This window comes from Thalassophryne amazonica, chromosome 18 (assembly GCF_902500255.1).
Source record: "Thalassophryne amazonica chromosome 18, fThaAma1.1, whole genome shotgun sequence".
In the NCBI taxonomy this organism is placed as follows: Eukaryota; Metazoa; Chordata; class Actinopteri; order Batrachoidiformes; family Batrachoididae; genus Thalassophryne; species Thalassophryne amazonica.
The window spans coordinates 23,223,331-23,244,056 of NC_047120.1; the positions used below are offsets into that span (position 1 = coordinate 23,223,331).

Sequence of the window (20,726 nt, forward strand, 5' to 3'; positions counted from 1 at the left end):
CTACTTTTCATTTGTGTACAATTTCCTTTGGTAATTTAGAAATTAGCAGCAGATTTGGTGCCTGATGTTTACTGCAGTGAATATACAATTCCAAACTTGGCTGGTTTTGCCAGTTTTTTGCAGATCTGAAACCTGGAAGACTGGGAAGTGAAAGAAAACTATAGCACTGTATGGACACTCACCAGTTTTGTTCTCTCTAAACACTAGAAACATTGATATATTCCATATGAAAGCATCACAGTAACATATTACATACCTTTAATCAGCAGCTGATTTTCAGTATTCATATAAGTATTTTCATTGCACTAATTATACAGAAATGATAAAAACGGCCCTAACAGTGTATATAATTAATAATTTCTAAATTACCAAAATAAACTGTACACATCTAAAAAGTAGTGATCTAATAGTTCTAAAAGTGGCAAAGATATAACATTCCAATTATTGCACCAATGTCGATTGTCGCGGTTAGATTTTCAATGTTTGGTGACCTTGAGCCACCTCTAAATAATTTCTGATTGGCAAACAATTTTACATGTGAGAATGACTCACCAAAAGGAAACTTTTTGGTGGGTGAGACTTGAAATTTTTTAAAGTTGGCATTTTTTGGGACACAGCGAGGTTATCATTTTGTGCGCTTGCTCACGGTTGTGTAAAACACCAGATGGGGCTACTTGAACATATCAGCCTTGATGAACAGATGAACACGGGGTCACAAGGTGTTTCAGGGCTAAGCTCATCACACACCTTCACCTGGGTAATCTAGCCAGGGGTAAATAGGCCCCTTCTTGTGTCCAAGCCAGTCACCTCGGTTCTTTTCTGCAGCTTTGGTAATGTTCAAGTCTTTCCTTTCCTGCACCCCTCAAATGCCAAGGAGGCTGATTGTCCGACGTAAAAACTGCCCTGTAATGCCCCTGCCACCCGCCTCTATGAGCTGGCAGTGGGCCTTCCACCCGTTCCTTCTGCAGTCCTCTACCAGCTCAAGATATTTGGCCTTTCTGTGCTTGTGGGCCTCTTCTGTCTGGTCTTCCCAGGAGACACGGAGTTCCAGTAAAAACTACTTGCAGTCTGATGTTAAGATCAAATCTGGCCTGATTGTAGTCCTCACAGTGTGATCTAGAAACTTCAGCTGCTAGTCAGGAGCTGAGGCTAGCAGCTCAGCTGTATCCTTTGTGCTCTTCCTCACAGACATATAGGCTTTTTGTTTTTTATTTGTTTGTTTGAAGACTTTAACATCATGCTGCAGCACAGCAGACTTTTGCAAAACCTATATGCCACCGATAGCTAATACAATAGCTTCCTGTATATAAATATGTGGGTTCACACTCCTGTATTTACAGAATCTGGTCTCACATGACATCAGATGAGTAGAATAGCTTATTTTGTCTTCTGGCTTCATGTTATACTGTTTGAGTGAGTTGTGTTTATTTGCAGTCTGTGAACTGAAATTGCCTTTGCTTTAAAATAATAATAATCATTTGGTATGTGTTTGCAGGTCTGTAACCAGTGGCGATGGCTCCACGGTAGCACTTGGAGGAAGAGGGTCACCTGGTAGGGGTCAAAAGATTACCGTCTGTTCCACACCTTCATCTGGTCATGCTGCATCTGTGAAGGACTCCAGAGACAGATTGACTGTTGCAGACCTCTGTTGTGCGGTCGACGCCACTCAGTTCACCACTTCCACCCCCACCACCACCCTTTCCCTCACGCCCACCTCCACCCCAGCTCCACTCACCGTTAACAAGAAAACCAAAGGGCTTATCGATGGGCTTTCCAAATTCTTTACCCCCTCCCCTGTGGGGCGTCGCTCGCGAGCCATAACCATACAGTTGCCCGGCAAACAGTTATGTTCTAGGGAAAAGGGTGCGCCACAGAAAGCGTCCAACCCACCAGAGTCGGCCTCCTTAGTTGCTGATGCACCTCAAAAGATAACGCCCTCATCTTCAGCACTTCCACCTCCCGCCGCATTGCCAGGACTTAGCTCCCCCTTGCAGGTGTCCGGCAGCTCCACCTCTGCTAACTCGCCCCAAAGCTCTTCCAGCCAGTCTAGTGTTCCCTCCCTGAGTAGTCTCTGCAATCGCAGCCAGCTTAAGGGGCTTTTTGACGGACTCTCGCACATTTACGCAACTCAGGGACAGTCGCGGAAAAAGGGACTCCCTTGCTATGCACCGCCTAAGCGCATGCATCATAAGCAGGATTTGCCCCACGCGCCCAAAACGGGGCTCCAGCACCTTGGGAAAAAAGAGTTTAATAAAAACAGGTTTCCATCGCACTCTGCATCTGCTGGGCTGAGCCGAGCCAGAGGACATCCATTTAAGATGGTCAGTCATTTCAAGCGTAACCCCTTCCTCAAAAAGCACAGGACACTAGGCAGGCTGAGGTATAAAGTGAGCCCCCAGAAGGGAGCGCCCTCCTCAGGAAAGGGAGACTTGACAGACGGAAGAATTAAGCCTGAGAATAATCATGGTAAGCAAGGCCTCCCACCTCCAGCCCAGACCTGCGCCTCCACACCTTCAATCTTCTCCTTTATGTTTTTAGCCTGACACTCACAGTTTTTTTTTTTCTTTTCCTTCCAGACTAGAGCTAATCTTTTCTTTGAGAGGTGCAGCCTCAGCATTTTAACAAGCTCTTTACTAATCCTGTGCCTAATTTGAATTCATTTAGCTTTTTTATTTAACCCAGTTTCGTTGCGTTTGACTTGGCTGCGGACTTCACGTGGCTTCCATCCTACTCGCTCGTTGGCTTTTTGTCATAGTGCATGGCCCACTAACTCCCTCATGCTGCTCCTTGCTCTGTCCTCGACCTCCTGCGGCCATGTGCACGTTGTGATCACCGGCTACCTGAGGTTTTCCTGACATCAAGCCGTCGCTCTCTTCCATCCATCCTGTCCGCTCAGCCTCACTTCCAGCGGTCACTAAACACATAGCGCCCACACAGACCGACAGGATGATTAGCGCCACAAAGCGCAGGTGCAGGAGGCCTCACATTTCACTGTTCCAGGCCTGAAGTCACACCTCATAAAAACACACTTATCCAGCACAAATGGAATCACACACTCCTCAGACACCACTTCCAGTCTTACCCAGCAGCACATTTCCATAAATATGTTAATGACACATCACGTCAACTCGTAATGGCTTTTTGTTTTGGTGGTTAAGTCATGGTGTTTGTGTCTTTCATAAAATTACTGCCTGCCTTTCCGACATCAGTTGCTTTTCATTTTTGTGCCCGCTTCCTTCACTGCATCTGCTTTTTAATTCATGGGAAACTGTCTTGGTGGATGACTAAGCACATGAAAGCAGATACACAATTACGGTGATTTAGTTTCACTTCATTACATTAGGGATTTTCGTGCAAACACGCAAAGATGATACATTATGAAATTCCTCAGAGACATGGCCTCAAACAGGCTCAGCAACAGTATTCACAGCATAAGCACATTTGCATAGAATGTATTTATGAGATTATTCAGTCACGGGTACTTCAAACGAGCTGCTGCTGATGTATTGTGCTGCATGTTGATGTTGTGTTATTGTGCCTGTAACAGGCCACAGTGGGGAGCTGCCTGTGAAGCAGGAAGCCCAGACACACTGCGCCGCAATGTCCAGAGACCACGTCACAGAGGAGGACATGGAGACGTTTGCACTTGTCCAAGAGCGCGCTGCACAGGTGAGGAAAAAAACAGCGGTAATGTTGGAGCTGGATGACAACGGGAATTAAACAAGTCATCATTGGGTAGTGCGCTATAGCTTTTTGTGCATCATCTTCAAGATCTGTGCTCGCGCCGTAGTTCCACATCTGGATATGCGGTAGCAAGAAGGGGCTCTCAGACCTACAAATCAATTTTTTGTGATTGTTTGTTACCATAATATAAAACTCTATGTGGCCTTTACATTTGATCAGTTGGTGTCCAAATTTGAACCAATTTATTCTTGACTAACATGCAACCCTTCTACCATTTTCAATGCATATTGGTTCGAAACTCTTTTAGATGAACAGTATTGATGAGTTGGTGAGTTTGACCTTTCAGGGTCACCCAGGGTTAATGGTTGAGTGATTTCATATTAGTGTTTAATAGAAACCAACACTAACTTGAAACAGCAACAATTTAAAAACCACCTTCTCTGTCTGCTGGTGGTACATCCCATGCAGGGTTCTCACCAGCGCAGTTGAGCATAGGGGGGCCCTATGCTGTGACTTGGATCCCCTATGCTGTGATTTAATGAGCATAGGAGGGCTCCTTTGTTATTTTTCCCAAATTACATTACAAACTGTATCACAGGGAAAAAACACATCAGAGTGTCAGTTCTTGGTTTGTTTGTTTGGTTTTCCTTTTTGTTTATTTGTTTTTTTACATATATTATGCTACTCTACTCCACCAGTTCTCAGAAGCAGAATGAGCAAAGATTTTAATTACCAAAAAGTCCTTTGATTAACATTACAGTTAAATATAGATTTGACAGCAGAATTGATGGCATTTATTTTCAAACATGTCTTTATTATAATGTTTCTTTTGCAGCTCTGTCTGAGTGGCTTAATGGAAAGAGCGTGAATTATTACTCAGTCTCTGTGACCTGTAAGCTGATACATGTTGAAACAAGAAGTTGCCTAACATGAGATGTAGCAGGTGAAGATTTTCTCCAGTTGTGACCAGTTAGTTGTGAAGAATGGGTTTACTCAAATTGGGTTCAAATTGACATTAAGTTCATTGTCAGTTTAAATATTTTTCTCCCTTATGACATTTGAAATCAAATGTCTAACACTTTTCAAAAGCTGATCGGTCAAAACAAGATGTGTTTTTCCTCTCAGAAATGTGGTGACTGCCAGTTTTCTGTATTTTCTTGTGTTTTTTTTTTTTTTATAAACTAAAAGATTACACGCTCATTTTACTATAATTAACAGATTAATTGTTAATGAGAATAAGTGGTACTTGTAGTCGTAATCACAGCTGTTGCATTAAATGCATTTGATCATCAGGAATTTTTATTCTGCAGTGAGCTGTTAATGTTCTATGAGAGGGCAGGTAATTATGATCAAAACAGTATTTCAAACAAGTTAAACATGGTATTAAATTTAAAATGTTTTACTGGAAGAAAATTAAATCTCACAGCCAAAGTCCTTTCTCAGTTAAGATGTCCTCTGTTCTTCGAGCCTCATCTGCATAAATTCTTTTTCTATAAAAGCATTTTTTGAGTCATCCATCCATTAGCTCCAGCGACTTATCATTCATATGGTCCTAGAAAGGTCAAACATGTTCCTGTGTGTGTGTGTGTGTGAGAGAGAGAGAGAGAGAGAGAGAGAGAGAGAGAGAGAGAAGGTGAGTGAGTGAGACAAAAAGGGTTTTGATTCGCTTTGTACCAAATGTGGTAGAATGAATGAGGGCCACTCAAAAACACTGATTTGAATTTGAGAAAATCTATTAAAATGTTAAACTCAACAGAGAAGGTCATGGTCCAAATGTGATATATATATATATATATATATATATATATATATATGTGTATGTATCGCAAACCTTCAAAAGTCCCAACTTCACCAGATTGTGAATCTTCAAGCTATATTTGAAATAACCATGGAACTGATCAGCTTGTCTCTCAGCACTGTTGACATCATTTTTTCAACAAGGAAATCAGGGCTGGGGGACCCTGCATGCCCAGAGGGAACCTATCCTGCAGGCTGTTTTCTCGACGCCTGGGAGCCTGGGCATGTTGCATGCTTGGCACCACTCTCCATGGAAGACATCGAAGATTTATTCTTATTTGCTTTTATGGTAGGAGGGCTGCGGCTGATTGGGTTATGCGCTACCCTGACCTACCTTGAAAATTGGCAAGACGGCTGCTACCAGAACCACAACCCCACATCTGTCCATCATGATTAATGAAGTGGGCAAGGTGGTACAGTCTCATACTGCATTAACTTTTGAACTCAAACGCAAGTTGGAAAACATCTCGGTGCAAATATCTGCCTTGCAAAGGAAGATGTTGGAGACCAGGGAATATTCATGAATTGGATTTCAATGGTCAGAGGAGCCGCAAATGGAATTTGTGTCTCTCTGCCTAACTCAAAACATGGCAAACTTATCAGCTACCGAAGGTCAAAATGCCCTGCTTGTTTTCCTCCATAAGGATTTCAACGGCCGTGGTGAAGCATTCGGCTCCCATCTTATCGGCCCTCCCTTACAGCCTGCTGTTGTCAAGGCAACTCCAGACTTTATGCACACATGGACAGAGACTAATAAACTCTTTTGCACGCATGACGCATGCCTCCCCGCCTCCCTTGTGTTTCTGAGACGGGTTTTTACAAAATTCCCTGTGTTCTACTGGCAGAATGCACCATCATTTTTCACCAGTTTGCTAAATACCACGGATGTAGAATTGAATGTCTCAAATAGGAGCGTGTTTTTTATATATTTGTTTGTTGTAGTAGCCAGTGCATGAACATGTTGTACACAGCCATGTTGTCCCACACAGTCTCTGATATCTACCTGTTTTTGGTCTACCTGTTACATATGGAGATATTTATTCGTAAAGAAATAAGCATGAAATAAAGTTAAATATGCCCGTCATTTGTTGTGTGTGATTTTTATTTTTTAAAATTCTGTGCAACCTTTGTGCTGAAACAGCGTTCTGGAACAGCAGTCTGTGAAGTGCAATCAATTAACACAAAGGTTTAAAACTCACAAAATACAGACACTATCAGCACCCATTGCATGTGTAAATCTCAGCTATTTCCTTGCTTCCTCCCACAATTTTTTGCACTAAGGTGGACAGACCTCAAATTGCATATTCATGATGGCAAACGTGCTAAATTGACATAATTTGCTATTTGCTCACTAATATGTATTAGTGACTTAGCTGTGAAATGTGTCGCTACAGTAGTATGGCTGGGTGATACGGCAAAAAATATTTTTACAATGTTCCATTTTGATTGAGTTCCATTTTGATGAATAACGACAGCTATATTGATACATAATTTCAATATGTTGCCAAACCTTCATCTTATTGTATTTTATGTTGGAAAACATTCTGTATGTAATGATAGAAAATGTTGTACAGACAGATATTATTAATTTTACTGTTGTTGTTGTTACTGCGGTAGAAGTAGTGCATGTATAGAGCTTATCATTGGACAGGTCAGGATGGAATTCATATATATGTCCCCTTTCGGTTGCTTGACACTGTTTGAAGTGGGATAGTTTTTGCTAATTTATGTTCATATAACAGCGCTTCTGTGTCTTTACTTTGTCATCCTTCTATAAGTATCAACACAACTATAATCCTGGGATGGATAGATCACTGTTTTTGTCAACAATTTCCTCAGCTTTAGAGGATGACATGAGTTCACCTTCACAGTCTGTTTTGTGCCCCGCAAAGGATGATTTTACCACCGAGCCATAAATTGTACTTTGTAATTAAATTTCTGTGAAAAAAGCAGATTGTTTTCAAATATAATAAATTTTGTCTTGTGTTTTTTCAGAGAACTGGATCTCTGAATGCAGACTCCATGCGTTACCCTGCTCTTATCGAGTTTGGAAAGTATGAGATTCAAACCTGGTACTCGTCACCCTACCCGCCTGAATATTCAAGGTAACTTTCAGTATTCATCAACCAATACCTGCCTTGTCTTTGTTACCCGCCTGAATATTCAAGGTAACTTTCAGTATTCATCAACCAATACCTGCCTTGTCTTTGTTACCAGAGTCCAGGCGTATTCAAATGTCCCTTTTAATGCAGCTCACAGTGAAAGACTAGCCACAGCTCCTTCTTTTGTCCTCTCCAGATTGCAGAAGCTTTTTCTGTGCGAGTTCTGTCTGAAGTACATGAGAAGCAAAAACATTCTCCAGAGACACACAAAGAAGTGTGGCTGGTTCCACCCGCCAGCCAATGAGATCTACAGAAAAGACAACCTTTCTGTGTTTGAGGTCAGCGTCTCTTTACAGCAATAAAGCAATAACTGTGTGCTGCATGAGATTCCACTGAATGGATTGTGGGAGGAAGAAGGAGAAGAAAAACCAAGGTTGTTTGAACAGTGTCCTCTTGCTCTTTTTATTCTGTGTTTAGGTTGATGGAAATGTCAGCAAACTATTCTGCCAAAACCTCTGCCTGTTAGCCAAGCTTTTCCTGGATCACAAGACCTTGTATTATGATGTGGAGCCGTTCCTCTTCTACATACTCACACAGAACGACGAGAAAGGCTGTCATCTTGTGGGCTATTTCTCCAAGGTAAGAATTATAGAATGATTATATGAAGGAATACCACACATCATTTTTGAGTGGTGATACTCAAACTGAGAGGTCTTGCTGTAATTTGTTCCTTTTTCTTTTTTGGTGCCACAGATTTAATGTATTCCCAACACATTGGAGCACTTTAAAGAAAGCTTATCTGTGTGTGTGTGTGTGTGTGTGTGTGTGTGTGTGTGTGTGTGTGTGTGTGTGTGTGTGTGTGTGTGTGTGCGTGTGTGTGTGTGTGTGTGTGTACGTGTGTGCACGTGCGCACGCTCCAGACAAGGACAATGGCAGGTGCAGTAAATTGCCAACTTCAGCAGAGCTCTGACATACTTGATCTGTTTCTCCTTCCCTCAGGAAAAGCTTTGCCAGCAGAAGTACAATGTATCCTGCATAATGGTCATGCCTCAGTACCAAAGGCACGGATTTGGAAGGTTCCTGATTGATTTCAGTAAGTTCCTTAATGCTTTCCAAACCACTCAACTGAAGTTTATTTTTCTTTTCTTTTTTTTTTGTTCCTTCTTTCGTAGCCTTTGCAAACAATAACAGGGGAAATTGTGTTTTGTGTTAAAGTGTCGTTATTCAGATCAGTCTTGGAAGTAGCCAGATTCACAACACGCAGAGTGCCGAGGCACTCGCAGAAAAGAAATGGCTATTATTTTGATAAGACAGCGGATTATTTTTGAGATTAGTGGTGTGATCAAACAAGGTACCACGGTTTACTGAACAACAGATGTAATATATGTAAAACAGCATAGAGCTGTGCTTCCCCAACATGTGTCCTGTCCCCAGAGAGTGCACGAAAAGTTTTCACACATAAGCATAAGAGTACGGGGGGGGGGGCAACCTCACAACCCTATGAACAGTTCACTGGCTGCTTTGAAAAGCATGTTATGCTTAAAAGCTTAAAATGCTGGTATTTCATCAAAATCACGTTGGCCTGCAGTTGACTAAAAATCAGCTGTTTGCTCAATTGGGATTCTTTTAAAAACTAAAAATTCTCTACTCCTCAGTGCAAATGTGAAGCTTTGACTGACTCAGCTGAGATCTGCAGTCACATGAGAAAAATTGAGCAAATTGTCAGCTGATTGCAGGCTGTAGCAGAGAGGAGAGCACTGAAAGAATGAAGTTATGTTGAAAGGAGGAGTAGTACACAAAAACAAAAAACAGTATAGTATCCGAGGGCCCCTGAATATTGGTAATATTTTGGGGCACTTTGAAAAATGTTGTATAAATAAATTTTCTAAAAAATTCAGTTTCTATTTCATTCCTCCTGACCGCTAGAGGGCGGTGCTTTAGCACCTGGATAACTACATGTGCACAGCACAGAGGTCGAGAATATATACCAACAAAGTCACGCCATTGAATGTGACCTGGGTGACGTCACTGGTTGTCAGAGGTTGAGCACGCATTTAGCTGCGATTGCCGCTCTCACTTGTAGCCTCGCAACCCACCTTCGGTTGGAGCTACGTGCACTGCACACGTCCTCCAGAGGCTGCGAGACACGCTTCACCGTTTTTTGTATTCTTTGACTGACGCCTGTCGTGAGTACACCTTCCTAAACGCTGGGTGCGCGCCTTTGCCGCTGCCCTGCTGGGTATTTTCCTCTGTGCACATTAGTTGTGTTGTTTCAATGAAAGCTGGATATTTGTTTAGTTGTGTCACTAACACCGTTAACTTCGTGGTAGTGTGTGTATCAGAACCAGTATAGTGTACTGTGTTGGGCTTGCCATGAGTGTTTTCCACTCCTTGAAGTACTTCGTCTGCACTGCCGCCATTTGCTAAGTTTAACAGCTCCGCTAGCAGCTAGTGTTGTCGTCGTTGCTCTAAGTGACTTAGCACTTGGGCTGTGAGTTTTTCGGCTGTGTGCATTGTGTTATTACTGTGGCTGTGAGTGTTTCACGCTCCGGGCCTTGTATTAGCTTTTACACTGTGAGTGTTTTACGCTCCGTGCCTTGTGTCGAGTCTGCGGCTGTGAGTGCTTCACGCTCCGTGCCTCGTGTCGAGTCGATGGCTGTGAGTGCTTCACGCTCCGTGCCTCGTGTCAGGTCGACGGCTGTGAGTGCTTCACGCTCCGTGCCTCGTGTTACTATTTACACTGCGTGTGATTCACGCTTTGTCTTTCCATTTGTAACCATCAGGGCTTGCGTTAGCCATCTGCACGCAGTCCACAATGTTGACAGGGCCTTTGTTGCATGGCTGTAGTACCTGTTTGGCTCCCTTGAGCCCAGATGATGGACATATGTTTTGCCCCTTGTGTCTTGGGATCGGACACCTGAGGGAAGCCCTGACTGGCGATGCCTGCCTTAATTGTGCCAGCATGCCACTGGCAGAGAGATCTGCTAGACTTGCGGCATTGGAAAGTGGAATATCTAGTGCGACTTTGGCCTCCAGCCCCAGGAAGGAACCAAAGCGTCATAAACACCCACATGCAGGTGCCCCTTCTGCTAAGAAGGTTACTCATGACCATGCTTTGGCTGAAAAGGTCAAAACATTGACTTCTGAGTTTGCTCAGATTAAGTCCTTGCTTCTGAATCTACAGCCTAGGGATGCAGTGACAGTTCCTGTTGTCCCTAATGAGGTTGATCAGACAAATGTAGTTACTCAGCAGGAGGAAGACGTCGTGTCTATTGCTGCGACTGATTCCTTGTACATGACAAGTGATATAAACTGTGTGGAGGATGAGGATGAGAGGGGTCCAAGCCATTCATTAGTGGGCTCTCACACCTCGGAGGCAGAGTCCCTGCCGCAAACCGGACCTTGACTATCCTTTGTCAAGCAAACTGTTCAGTTGGCTTTATCCAGGCTTGGGGTCGACAATCCCCCTGCGGAAACCACCGCTTCAAGTGCCTTTTTCAGAGTCACTCAGAAGCCTGAGTTCAACGTTACAGTTTCACAACCATATATCGAGGAACTCCACCGATGTTGGGCAGACCCCAAATCATTGACCCGTCTATCACAGGACTGCAGAGCCCTTAGCTCTATGTGTGATTCGGCGCAGTATGGTCTGAACCATATGCCCGCCGTTGACAGCATTATTGCAAACCTGGTTGTGGCTCCAGCTGATGCTGCTCGGCCGGATGCCCACTGCCCACGTCCTCAGTGTAGGGTCACTGATAGCTGCTCGCATCGGTCGCCTAGGCAACTCACTGTCCCATTTAGCCCTTGCCCTCTCAAAATCTTTGAGGGAGGCAGAGGTTGATGATGCTACGCAAAGTCTTAGTGATGCCTCACTCCAAACCTTTGCTTATATGTCCAGAGAGCTTGGCAGACTGATGTTAACCCTTACCATCATTAGACGTCAGGTGTGGCTTGCGCAGTCCCCCCTGTCCGAATCCTGCAGAGGCACACTCCGTTCACTGCCGGTTCTTCCAGGCCAAGTATTTGGACCTGCGGCCCAACAAACTTTGGAGCGTGCTGTTGAGGCTAGTAAATCTCGGCAACAGTTTGTTGACCTACACCGGTCTTCCAGACCTCAGCCAGTCAGACGTGCTACAGCTTTTCACTCTACATCCAGGCTTCCGCCGACTCCCAGAGCTGCACGTGCTTTTGCAGTTGAGGGCCAGCTCTCCCAGCGACCTGCCTTTCGGGAGCCTACGGGCAGACCCCCGAGAATTGAACGGTTTCACAGAGCTTCCAGTAATCGCGCCCAGAGGTCCTCAGGGATGCGAGGCAGAGGTGGTCGGGTCTGACTGCCAATGTTTGGCCCCCAGCCGTTTTTCACAAAATCAACTCAGCCACTGGGAGGCTCAAGTTCAAGACCCATGGGTCATTTCAACCTTGTTCGAAGGTTACAGAATTCAGTTCAGATGTCGTCCTCCAAAGTTCAGTGGGGTGAGGATGACTGTTGTCTCCGACTCGGTGCAGTCTACCGCCCTACAACGGGAGATTTTGGAACTCCTGGAGAAGGGAGCCATAGAGCCAGTTCACAGTTCAGACCAGCTCAGGGGGTTCTATTCAATTTACTTCCTTCTTCCAAAGAAGGATGGCGGCTTTCGTCCTATCCTCGATCTCCGATGTCTGAATCGTTATATCGAAGTGCTGTAGTTTCACATGCTCCACACAGTAGACGTCCTTCAAACTATCACACCAGGAGACTGGTTCACAAGTGTCGACTTAAAAGACGCCTATTTCCATGTGCCAGTGGCGCCTCATCACAGGCAGTTTCTCTGCTTTGCTTTCGTAGGTCAGGCATACCAGTTCAGGGTGCTTCCTTCTCTCCCCTCGTACATTTACCAGATGTATGGCTGCAGCACTAGCCCCACTGCAAGCTCTTGGATTAAGAATCCTACCCTACTTAGATGATTGGCTTGTCTGCGCTCCGACTCAGGAGCAGGCGCACAACGACACAGCTCTTCTACTGAACCATGTCTCTCATTTAGGACTCACAGTGAACTTTGCAAAGAGTTCTCTTGTTCCCAGTCAACAAACAACCTTTATCGGCATTGCCATCAACTTCCTGACTATGACTGCATCGCCATCCCCGCAGAGAGTGGATGATGTAATTCGTCTCGTCTCACACATTCAACGGGCTGTGATGCTGCCTTTTGGTTTGCTGCTCCGGTTGATGGGCAAATTGACTGCAATGTTGCTAGTGGTACCTTTGGGACTTCTGTTCTTACGTCCCCTACAGATTTGGAGGCCTCAACTCAAAGTTGCATCAGCACAGGCTTGTACGACTCTCCAACCAGTGCCTTCTGCACCTCAAACCCTGGGGGAATGTGGACTTCATCTGCAAGGGTGTCCCTCTAGGCTCCGTTCCTTCTCGCTGAGAGGTGGTTGTTACAGTTGCATCACTCAAAGGTTGGGGGGCCGTGTGGAACCACAGGATGGTAAGGGGTGTCTGGAGTCCTCAGGAGAGACTCCAACACATAAACGTGCTAGAGCGTCGCGCTGTGCGACTGGCTCTCAAGCATTTCCTCCTGGCCCTGAGAGGAAGACATGTTCTTGTTCGGTCGGACAACACGTCAACAGTCTATCATATAAACCATCAGGGGGGCACCAGGTCCAATCACTCATTGGCAGAAACTCTGAAGCTTCTCTTATGGGCGTTGCCTCGCCTTCTAAGTGTCAGAGCAGTTCATCTGCCCGGCGTACAGAACAGCGCAGCGGATTTACTCTCCAGACAGAAACCACCACTGGGAGAGTGGAGACTGAACCTGATTGTGGTCCAAATGATCTGGCAGAAATATGGTGCAGCGTAAGTGGACCTTTTCGCTTAAAGCACCTCGACACATTGCCCACGGTGGTACTCCCTCTTGGAACCAGACAGCTCGCTGGGGCAGGATGCATTGGCTCACCCGTGGCCAGATTGCCTCCTATATGCCTTCCCTCCTCTCCCGCTGCTGATGTTGACACTGCACAGGACAGATCAGAGCAGCCACAGGGTGTTGCTGGTTGCTCCATTCTGGCCTGGGAGGACTTGGTTTCCCATGATTTACAAACTCCTCAAGGGGGAACCTTGGGCTCTCCTGGAGAGGAAGGATTTGTTGTCACAGCTACAGGGGAGGATTTCGCACCCTCACCCAGAACGCCTTCAACTGTATGTGTGGCCGTTGAGGGGCCAGACTCCTTGTTAAGTTCTTGTGACCAGGCTGTTGTACAGACTATCCTTAATTCACGTGCTGCTTCTACCAGGGCTTTGTATGACAACAGATGGAAGCTGTTTGCGCGGTGGTGTGAGAAACAAAAGTTAGACCCGGAGCGTTGCCCTGTGCCTATTCTGCTCAAATATTTACAAGAACTGCTGGAGAAAGGACTTTCTGTCGCTACCTTGAAGGTTTATGTTGCTGCAATCTCTGCCCGGCATGTCTACGTTGATGGCCAGTCAGTGGGTTCACACCTCTTAGTGTGTCATTTTTTGAAAGGTGCTCTACGTTTGCAGCCTCCAAGGGTTGCACGCGTACCTTCATGGGACCTTCCTCTAGTCCTGGAGGGTTTAAGCTTATCCCCTTTCGAACCAGTTGAAAGTGCTGATCTTAAATGGGTGTCAGTGAAGACTGCCTTTCTACTTGCACTGTCTTCGGCTAAGCGGGTGGGAGAGCTCCATGCCCTATCAGTCACTGGGGACTGTTTGCGATGGAATTCTGATGGATCTGGGGTTATGCTGTGGCCTAATCCGTCCTTTTTACCCAAAAGAATTTCAGCTTTTCATGTTAACCAGCCAGTTTCCTTGGCTGTGTATGTCCCGCATTCTGATCCAGGATTATCTGTTTCAGGTTCCCTGTGTCCTGTCCGAATGTTGAAGCAGTACATTAGTGCGACTGCCGGGATCCAGAAAACGGATGCCCTGTTTGTGTGTTACAGTGATCACAAAAGAGGCTGTGCTGTCTCAAAGCAGCGACTCTCGCATTGGGTCGTGGATGCCATTTTACAAGTATACAGGTCCAGAGGTCTTCAGCCTCCTAAGGTTACGTGCCATTCCACCAGAGGGGTGTCCACCTCCTGGGCTGCACTGAGAGGTGTCCCTTTGAGTGATATTTGTGCTGCTGCTACATGGGCTTCGTCCTGTACCTTCGCCCGCTATTACAGACTGAATGTGGCCGCTCCTCCTTCGGTGACTTCGGCGGTGTTGTCTGCCTCCACTCCCCACTGCTGATGCGAGGTGAGTGTGACTCTTCGTGACCTTGTTGGTATTAAGTCATCCAGGTGCTAAAGCACCGCCCTCTGGCGGTCAGGAGGAATGAAATAGAACGAGAGTTACGAATGTAACTACGGTTCTATGAATTCCGGATGACCGCCAGAGTTGCTTGTCACTCAGTCTTGCGAGTTCATTCTGAAAAGAAGCGAGCGCTGGGTGCGTCTGGTATATAAAGACAACCAGTGACGTCACCCAGGTCACATTCAATGGCATGACTTTGTTGGTATATATTTTCGACCTCTGTGCTGCGCACATGTAGTTACCCAGGTGCTAAAGCACCGCCCTCTGGCGGTCATCCGGAATTCATAGAACCGTAGTTACATTCGTAACTCTCGTTTTGTTTGTTCTTTTATGATTTATGATAGTTGTCATCGTCATCATGGTGACTTGCAAGGTAGTACGGCGGCTGATTGAATCTGAGTGCAGGGACTCCGCTGTCTCCCAGCTGCAGGGCCTCTCTGCAACATTGAGCTTGACATAATAACTGATATACTGTCCAAAATACATTTTTGAATTTTAGCCATGATTGTGCATAGAGCTGCAGGACTTGCAGGTGTAGTGAAATATGAGCCCACCGAGTAAAACTATGACAGGAAGGAAAAACCTGTCACACAGTAAATTTTGCAGAGTAAAATATACTCTGACAGGACTACATTTGGTCCCAGTCCAAATAGAGTTAAATATACTCTATCACAGTGCTAAATAAATTCTATCACAGTGTAAAATGAACTCTATCATGCTGTGAATGACTCTTATTGGAGTTGAAAAATGTGATTTGACAAGATGATAGAGCTGATTTCACTCTGTGTGTATGTCGCAGACATGAACGAGTGAAGCTCTTCAGCATCTCACCATGTCATATAGGTCCTTCAGACTTTATTTTGAGGAAATGCTTCAGGGGAGCATTAGCATGACTAAAACCTTTCAGCTTCTGTGGCGGCTCTGCTCCCCCCTCCCCCGACACACCGCCTTTTTAACCATTTTTTTCCTTTTTTGTCTTTCAGCTTCTGGGGGGCTCCACCCCCCAGACCCCCTTAATTACGGCCCTCTCAACCCCCTGCCACATTAAGCATTTTTTTAAAATGTAGATGTACACTCAACAAAAATATAAACGCAACACTTTTGGTTTTGCTCCAATTTTGTATGAGATGAACTCAAAGATCTAAAACTTTTTCCACATACACAATATCACCAGTTCCCTCAAATATTGTTCACAAACCAGTCTAAATCTGTGATATTGAGCACTTCTCCTTTGCTGAGATAATCCATCCCACCTCACAGGTGTGCCATATCAAGATGCTGATTATACACCATGATTAGTGCACAAGTGTGCTTTAGACTGCCCACAATAAAAGGCCACTCTGAAAGGTGCAATTTTATCACACAGCACAATGCCACAGATGTCGCAAGATTTGAGGGAGCATGCAATTGGCATGCTGACAGCAGGAATGTCAACCAGAGCTGTTGCTCATGTATTGAATGTTCATTTCTCTACCATAAGCCGTCTCCAAAGGCGTTTCAGAGAATTTGGCAGTACATCCAACCAGCCTCACAACCGCAGACCACGTGTAACCACACCAGCCCAGGACCTCCACATCCAGCATGTTCACCTCCAAGATCGTCTGAGACCAGCCACTCGGACAGCTGCTGAAACAATCGGTTTGCATAACCAAAGAATTTCTGCACAAACTGTCAGAAACCGTCTCAGGGAAGCTCATCTGCATGCTCCTCGTCCTCATCAGGGTCTCGACCTGACTCCAGTTCGTCGTCGTAACCGACTTGAGTGGGCAAATGCTCACATTCACTGGCGTTTGGCATGTTGGAGAGGTGTTCTTTTCACTGATGAATCCCGGTTCACACTGTCCAGGGCAGATGGCAGACAGCGTGTGTGGCGTCGTGTGGGTGAGCGGTTTTCTGATGTCAGTGTTGTGGATCGAGTGGCCCATGGTGGCAGTGGGGTTATGGTATGGGTAGGCGTCTGTTATGGACAAAGAACACAGGTGCATTTTATTGATGGCATTTTGAATGCACAGAGATACCGTGACGAGATCCTGAGGCCCATTGTTGTGCCATACATCCAAGAACATCACCTCATGTTGCAGCAGGATAATGCACGGCCCCATGTTGCAAGGATCTGTACACAATTCTTGGAAGCTGAAAATGTCCCAGTTCTTGCATGGCCGGCATACTCACTGGACATGTCACCCATTGAGCATGTTTGGGATGCTCTGGACCGGCGTATATGACAGCGTGTACCAGTTCCTGCCAATATCCAGCAACTTCGCACAGCCATTGAAGAGGAGTGGACCAACATTCCACAGGCCACAATTGACAACCTGATCAACTCTATGTGAAGGAGATGTGTTGCACTGCATGAGGCAAATGGTGGTCACACCAGATACTGACTGGTATCCCCCCCAATAAAACAAAACTGCACCTTTCAGAGTGGCCTTTTATTGTGGACAGTCTAAGGTACACCTGTGCACTAATCATGGTGTCTAATCAGCATCTTGGTATGTCACACCTGTGAGGTGGGATGGATTATCTCAGCAAAGGAGAAGTGCTCACTATCACAGATTTAGACTGGTTTGTGAACAATATTTGAGGGAAATGGTGATATTGTGTATGTGGAAAAAGTTTTAGATCTTTGAGTTCATCTCATACAAAATGGGAGCAAAACCAAAAGTGTTGCGTTTATATTTTTGTTGAGTGTAAATTAATAATCAGACTTTTCAGCTAGTTGACAGTAGGGCTGCACAGTATGGCCAGATTATTGTATCTCAATATTGTCATATCAATATGATATAAGATGTGACTATGATTTCACACAAAGTGCAGCAACAGTGAAAATTAAGCATTCTTAAACAAAACAGTAATAATACCACACTCATTTTGCACTCATCATAAAGTTAGGATACTGTGCCCTCCAAAAGTATTGGAACACTTTGTATTTCACACATTTTAATTTGTTTATGACATTTCAAATACAAGAAATACAAAAAATATAAAGAGTACAAATTTCTAAAATTATGTTCCTCGAACTCAAACTGAAAGCAAATCTCTAAAATGTGATAATACCTATAAGTAATCAGTTTTATTGCCAGTTTTCTTCAGACAAGTCAGGGGATGGAAAAATGAACATTTCCAAGTCACTGAATATGTCTTGGACTTTATTTACATCAATTATGAAGAAATACAAAAGTTTCTTCCACCAAAACATCAAATCTAGGCTTTCATCTCAAATGTACTTTCTGGCAAATTGTAGCTGAACTTTCAGGCCTACTTTTAAAGAAAATCCTCCTCTGTATTTTATATTTTTAATTAATTTATATCACATTGTAGACATTTGCTTTCAGTTTGAGTGTAAGGAAGATAACTTTAGAGTTATTTATTTATTTGTATTCGAAATGGCATAAACAAATTCAAATGTGTGAGTGAAATGCATCATCCTGGTGTCACTCAGAGAGCAAAATTAAGAGGTCATTTAAGTCCTTCAGACAGCAAAATTAAGAGGCTATTTAATCAACAGCTGCCTGCTTGTTTAAAAGTGACTGGAGACGCATATATAAGGCAACCCGAATTAAAGGAGAAATGCAGCTTTTAACGACCTGGACCTCATTTCTGGCATAAAATGTGGTTGTTTACTCACCAATATAACTTTGGTGTCATTATTAGTCCATGGTTCAAATGACGTGTTCAGTTCAGATCTGAGGCAAACATTTTTCTTCTTCTACAAAGGTGGATTAGAACTTTCTGTGGTACACAGCACCAACTACTGGACCGGAGGAACATACTGTAGCAGTCAGTGTGACTCACTGATTTCAAAATGCGGCTCTTTCAACCAGACGTGTAGTGCCCTGACATGTCAATCATCTGTGTCCAGTCAGATTTCAGGGGGGTCCAGTGCAACCCTGGCCTCCGCTCTAGCTCCACCCATGCCCGGAAGTGTTCAGCATTTGACATTTCCTGTTTCACTGTGGACTTAAAAGTTGGCACTTCCTGTTTCAGTGTGAACTTGCCACTGAGTTCCTGCAACATTCCATGAGATCTCGTCTGCCAATCCAGGAAGTGTCGATCCAGGAAGTGTTTCACATTTGACATTTCCTGTTTCAATTTGACACTTCCTGTTTGAGATTCCCTGTACCATGAGCCACTTCGCGTCACTTCACTCGTATAATAGAGTTTTTAACTCTGTTTGGACTGGGACCAAATGTTATCCTGGCAGAGTATATTTTACTCTCCAAAATTTACTGTGCAGAATCTGATTAGGGTTCAGATGGTTAAATATTTAACTAATATCCTGTCCATGTCCTCCTCTGAAATCCATTCACAGTATTATTTGTACAGTCTTTAGTGACTTGATAAGTTTTATATGTAACTATATATCATGCTTCACTTCAGTAGCATTTTGTGGATGGTGTATTTTTAGCACAAAGGTTGTGCTAAAGTTACGCTATGGACACGTTACGTATTGTTTTACGCAGGTCACATGGTACAAATTCCACAAATTACATCATTAAATGGGATCATCTCACATGTTTTTCCACACAGTTTTTCATGGTTATAGCTTCTGGTATGTTAATCTGTGAAAGTAAGAACAGGGCACAACATGCACACACTGGAGTTGTATCAAGAAGAGCATCCAATGTTAAACTTGTGCTAAATCAATATACAGATCATAAAAGTTGAAGTTCCATACCGGAGATGGACGAGCCACTGTGGAAACTACATACAAATGGAATTTGATAAAGGTTTTGAAAAATATTCCAGTAATTACAAGCTATACATTTGTATGTATGTCCCCTTAACCTGTTGGGCAGTGAAGATGCTCACGATACATTGTTTACCGTTAAACTTAATCACATTAAAGTTCGACATCAGTGGAAAAATTGTTGATCATACTGTACTCTCTGGACAGTGACTGTCACATGGACAGTTTATCCTACCTGGCAACGTGGCGATGTCAGTAATGACTGTCATAGTATCCACAGTGCTGCTGTGTTTCTGAAGCATGCTTTGCCTTTACTGTCTGTTTTGTAGTTGAGTTGGTCGAATATAATTTCAGTTAACTGAAGGTTCAGTAGATTAACACCCAGCTACTCATGTCTGCACATCGAAGTTTTCTGTGAACAAGACACTGAGCCGTGAATTGCTTTAAGTGTGCAGGTTGGTACCTTGTAAATCAAACTGGACCAAAGTGTCTGTCAGATACATAAATATAAATACATATTCATCATTCATGGTGTGATGCAGATTTGTGTTGGATTTTTGTGTAGTGTATGTGGCAGGCTTTAATTGTGAGAGAAGCAGTTTGCTGTAGTTGTGTGATTTGATCGGTAGCGCTGATGTAATGCTTGCATAATGGCTGCCGGGCTCGTGCCACAGCAGCTTTGTGTACCACTCCAAAAATGGATCAGTGATAAACATGTCAAGTGATGAAAGTGTGGAACTTGATGTTCTGCTGCTTGAGCCACAACAAGCAGTGTGCACCAAGATTCCAATATCGATAATGTTGATGGGAAAGAATTTCAACAGCAGTTACGGTATATAACTGTACGTCCCTCAGACACCTACTCCAGTATCTGCTGCTGCTTGTACTGCTAACAAAAGTCCTATACCAGTAGGTGCCGGTGCTTATCCTCTCTTTCTCCATGAACAGTTCCCCAGCCAAGTCCAGTATCCACTTACAGCTGGATGGGGTGGGACCGAGGACACACACTGGTAGCATGACTTGGAATCGAACCCAGGACCAGCTTCTCCTACATATGAACAAACTAACAAAAATGACTACCCGAACAGTTGTTCATACATAATGTTCTCTCTTTATTCATTAATCCAGTGGATGAAATCTTCCTTTTTTT

At 44.2% G+C, this 20,726-nt stretch overlaps 1 protein-coding gene across 3 annotated transcripts in view; it reads left to right on the forward strand.

The window, feature by feature from the left end:
• Window positions 1–20,726, forward strand: part of kat6b (K(lysine) acetyltransferase 6B) — a 103,512-nt gene that overhangs the window by 61,380 nt on the left and 21,406 nt on the right. For 2 of the 3 annotated variants that reach the window (XM_034194139.1, XM_034194140.1), the window contains exons 7-12: window positions 1,496–2,466; window positions 3,548–3,669; window positions 7,477–7,586; window positions 7,780–7,921; window positions 8,061–8,222; window positions 8,583–8,676. In XM_034194139.1, the coding sequence (XP_034050030.1) occupies window positions 1,496–2,466; window positions 3,548–3,669; window positions 7,477–7,586; window positions 7,780–7,921; window positions 8,061–8,222; window positions 8,583–8,676 (1,601 nt within the window). The remainder of the gene's footprint in view (window positions 1–1,495; window positions 2,467–3,547; window positions 3,670–7,476; window positions 7,587–7,779; window positions 7,922–8,060; window positions 8,223–8,582; window positions 8,677–20,726) is intronic. The other variant, XM_034194141.1, reaches the window with a different exon arrangement.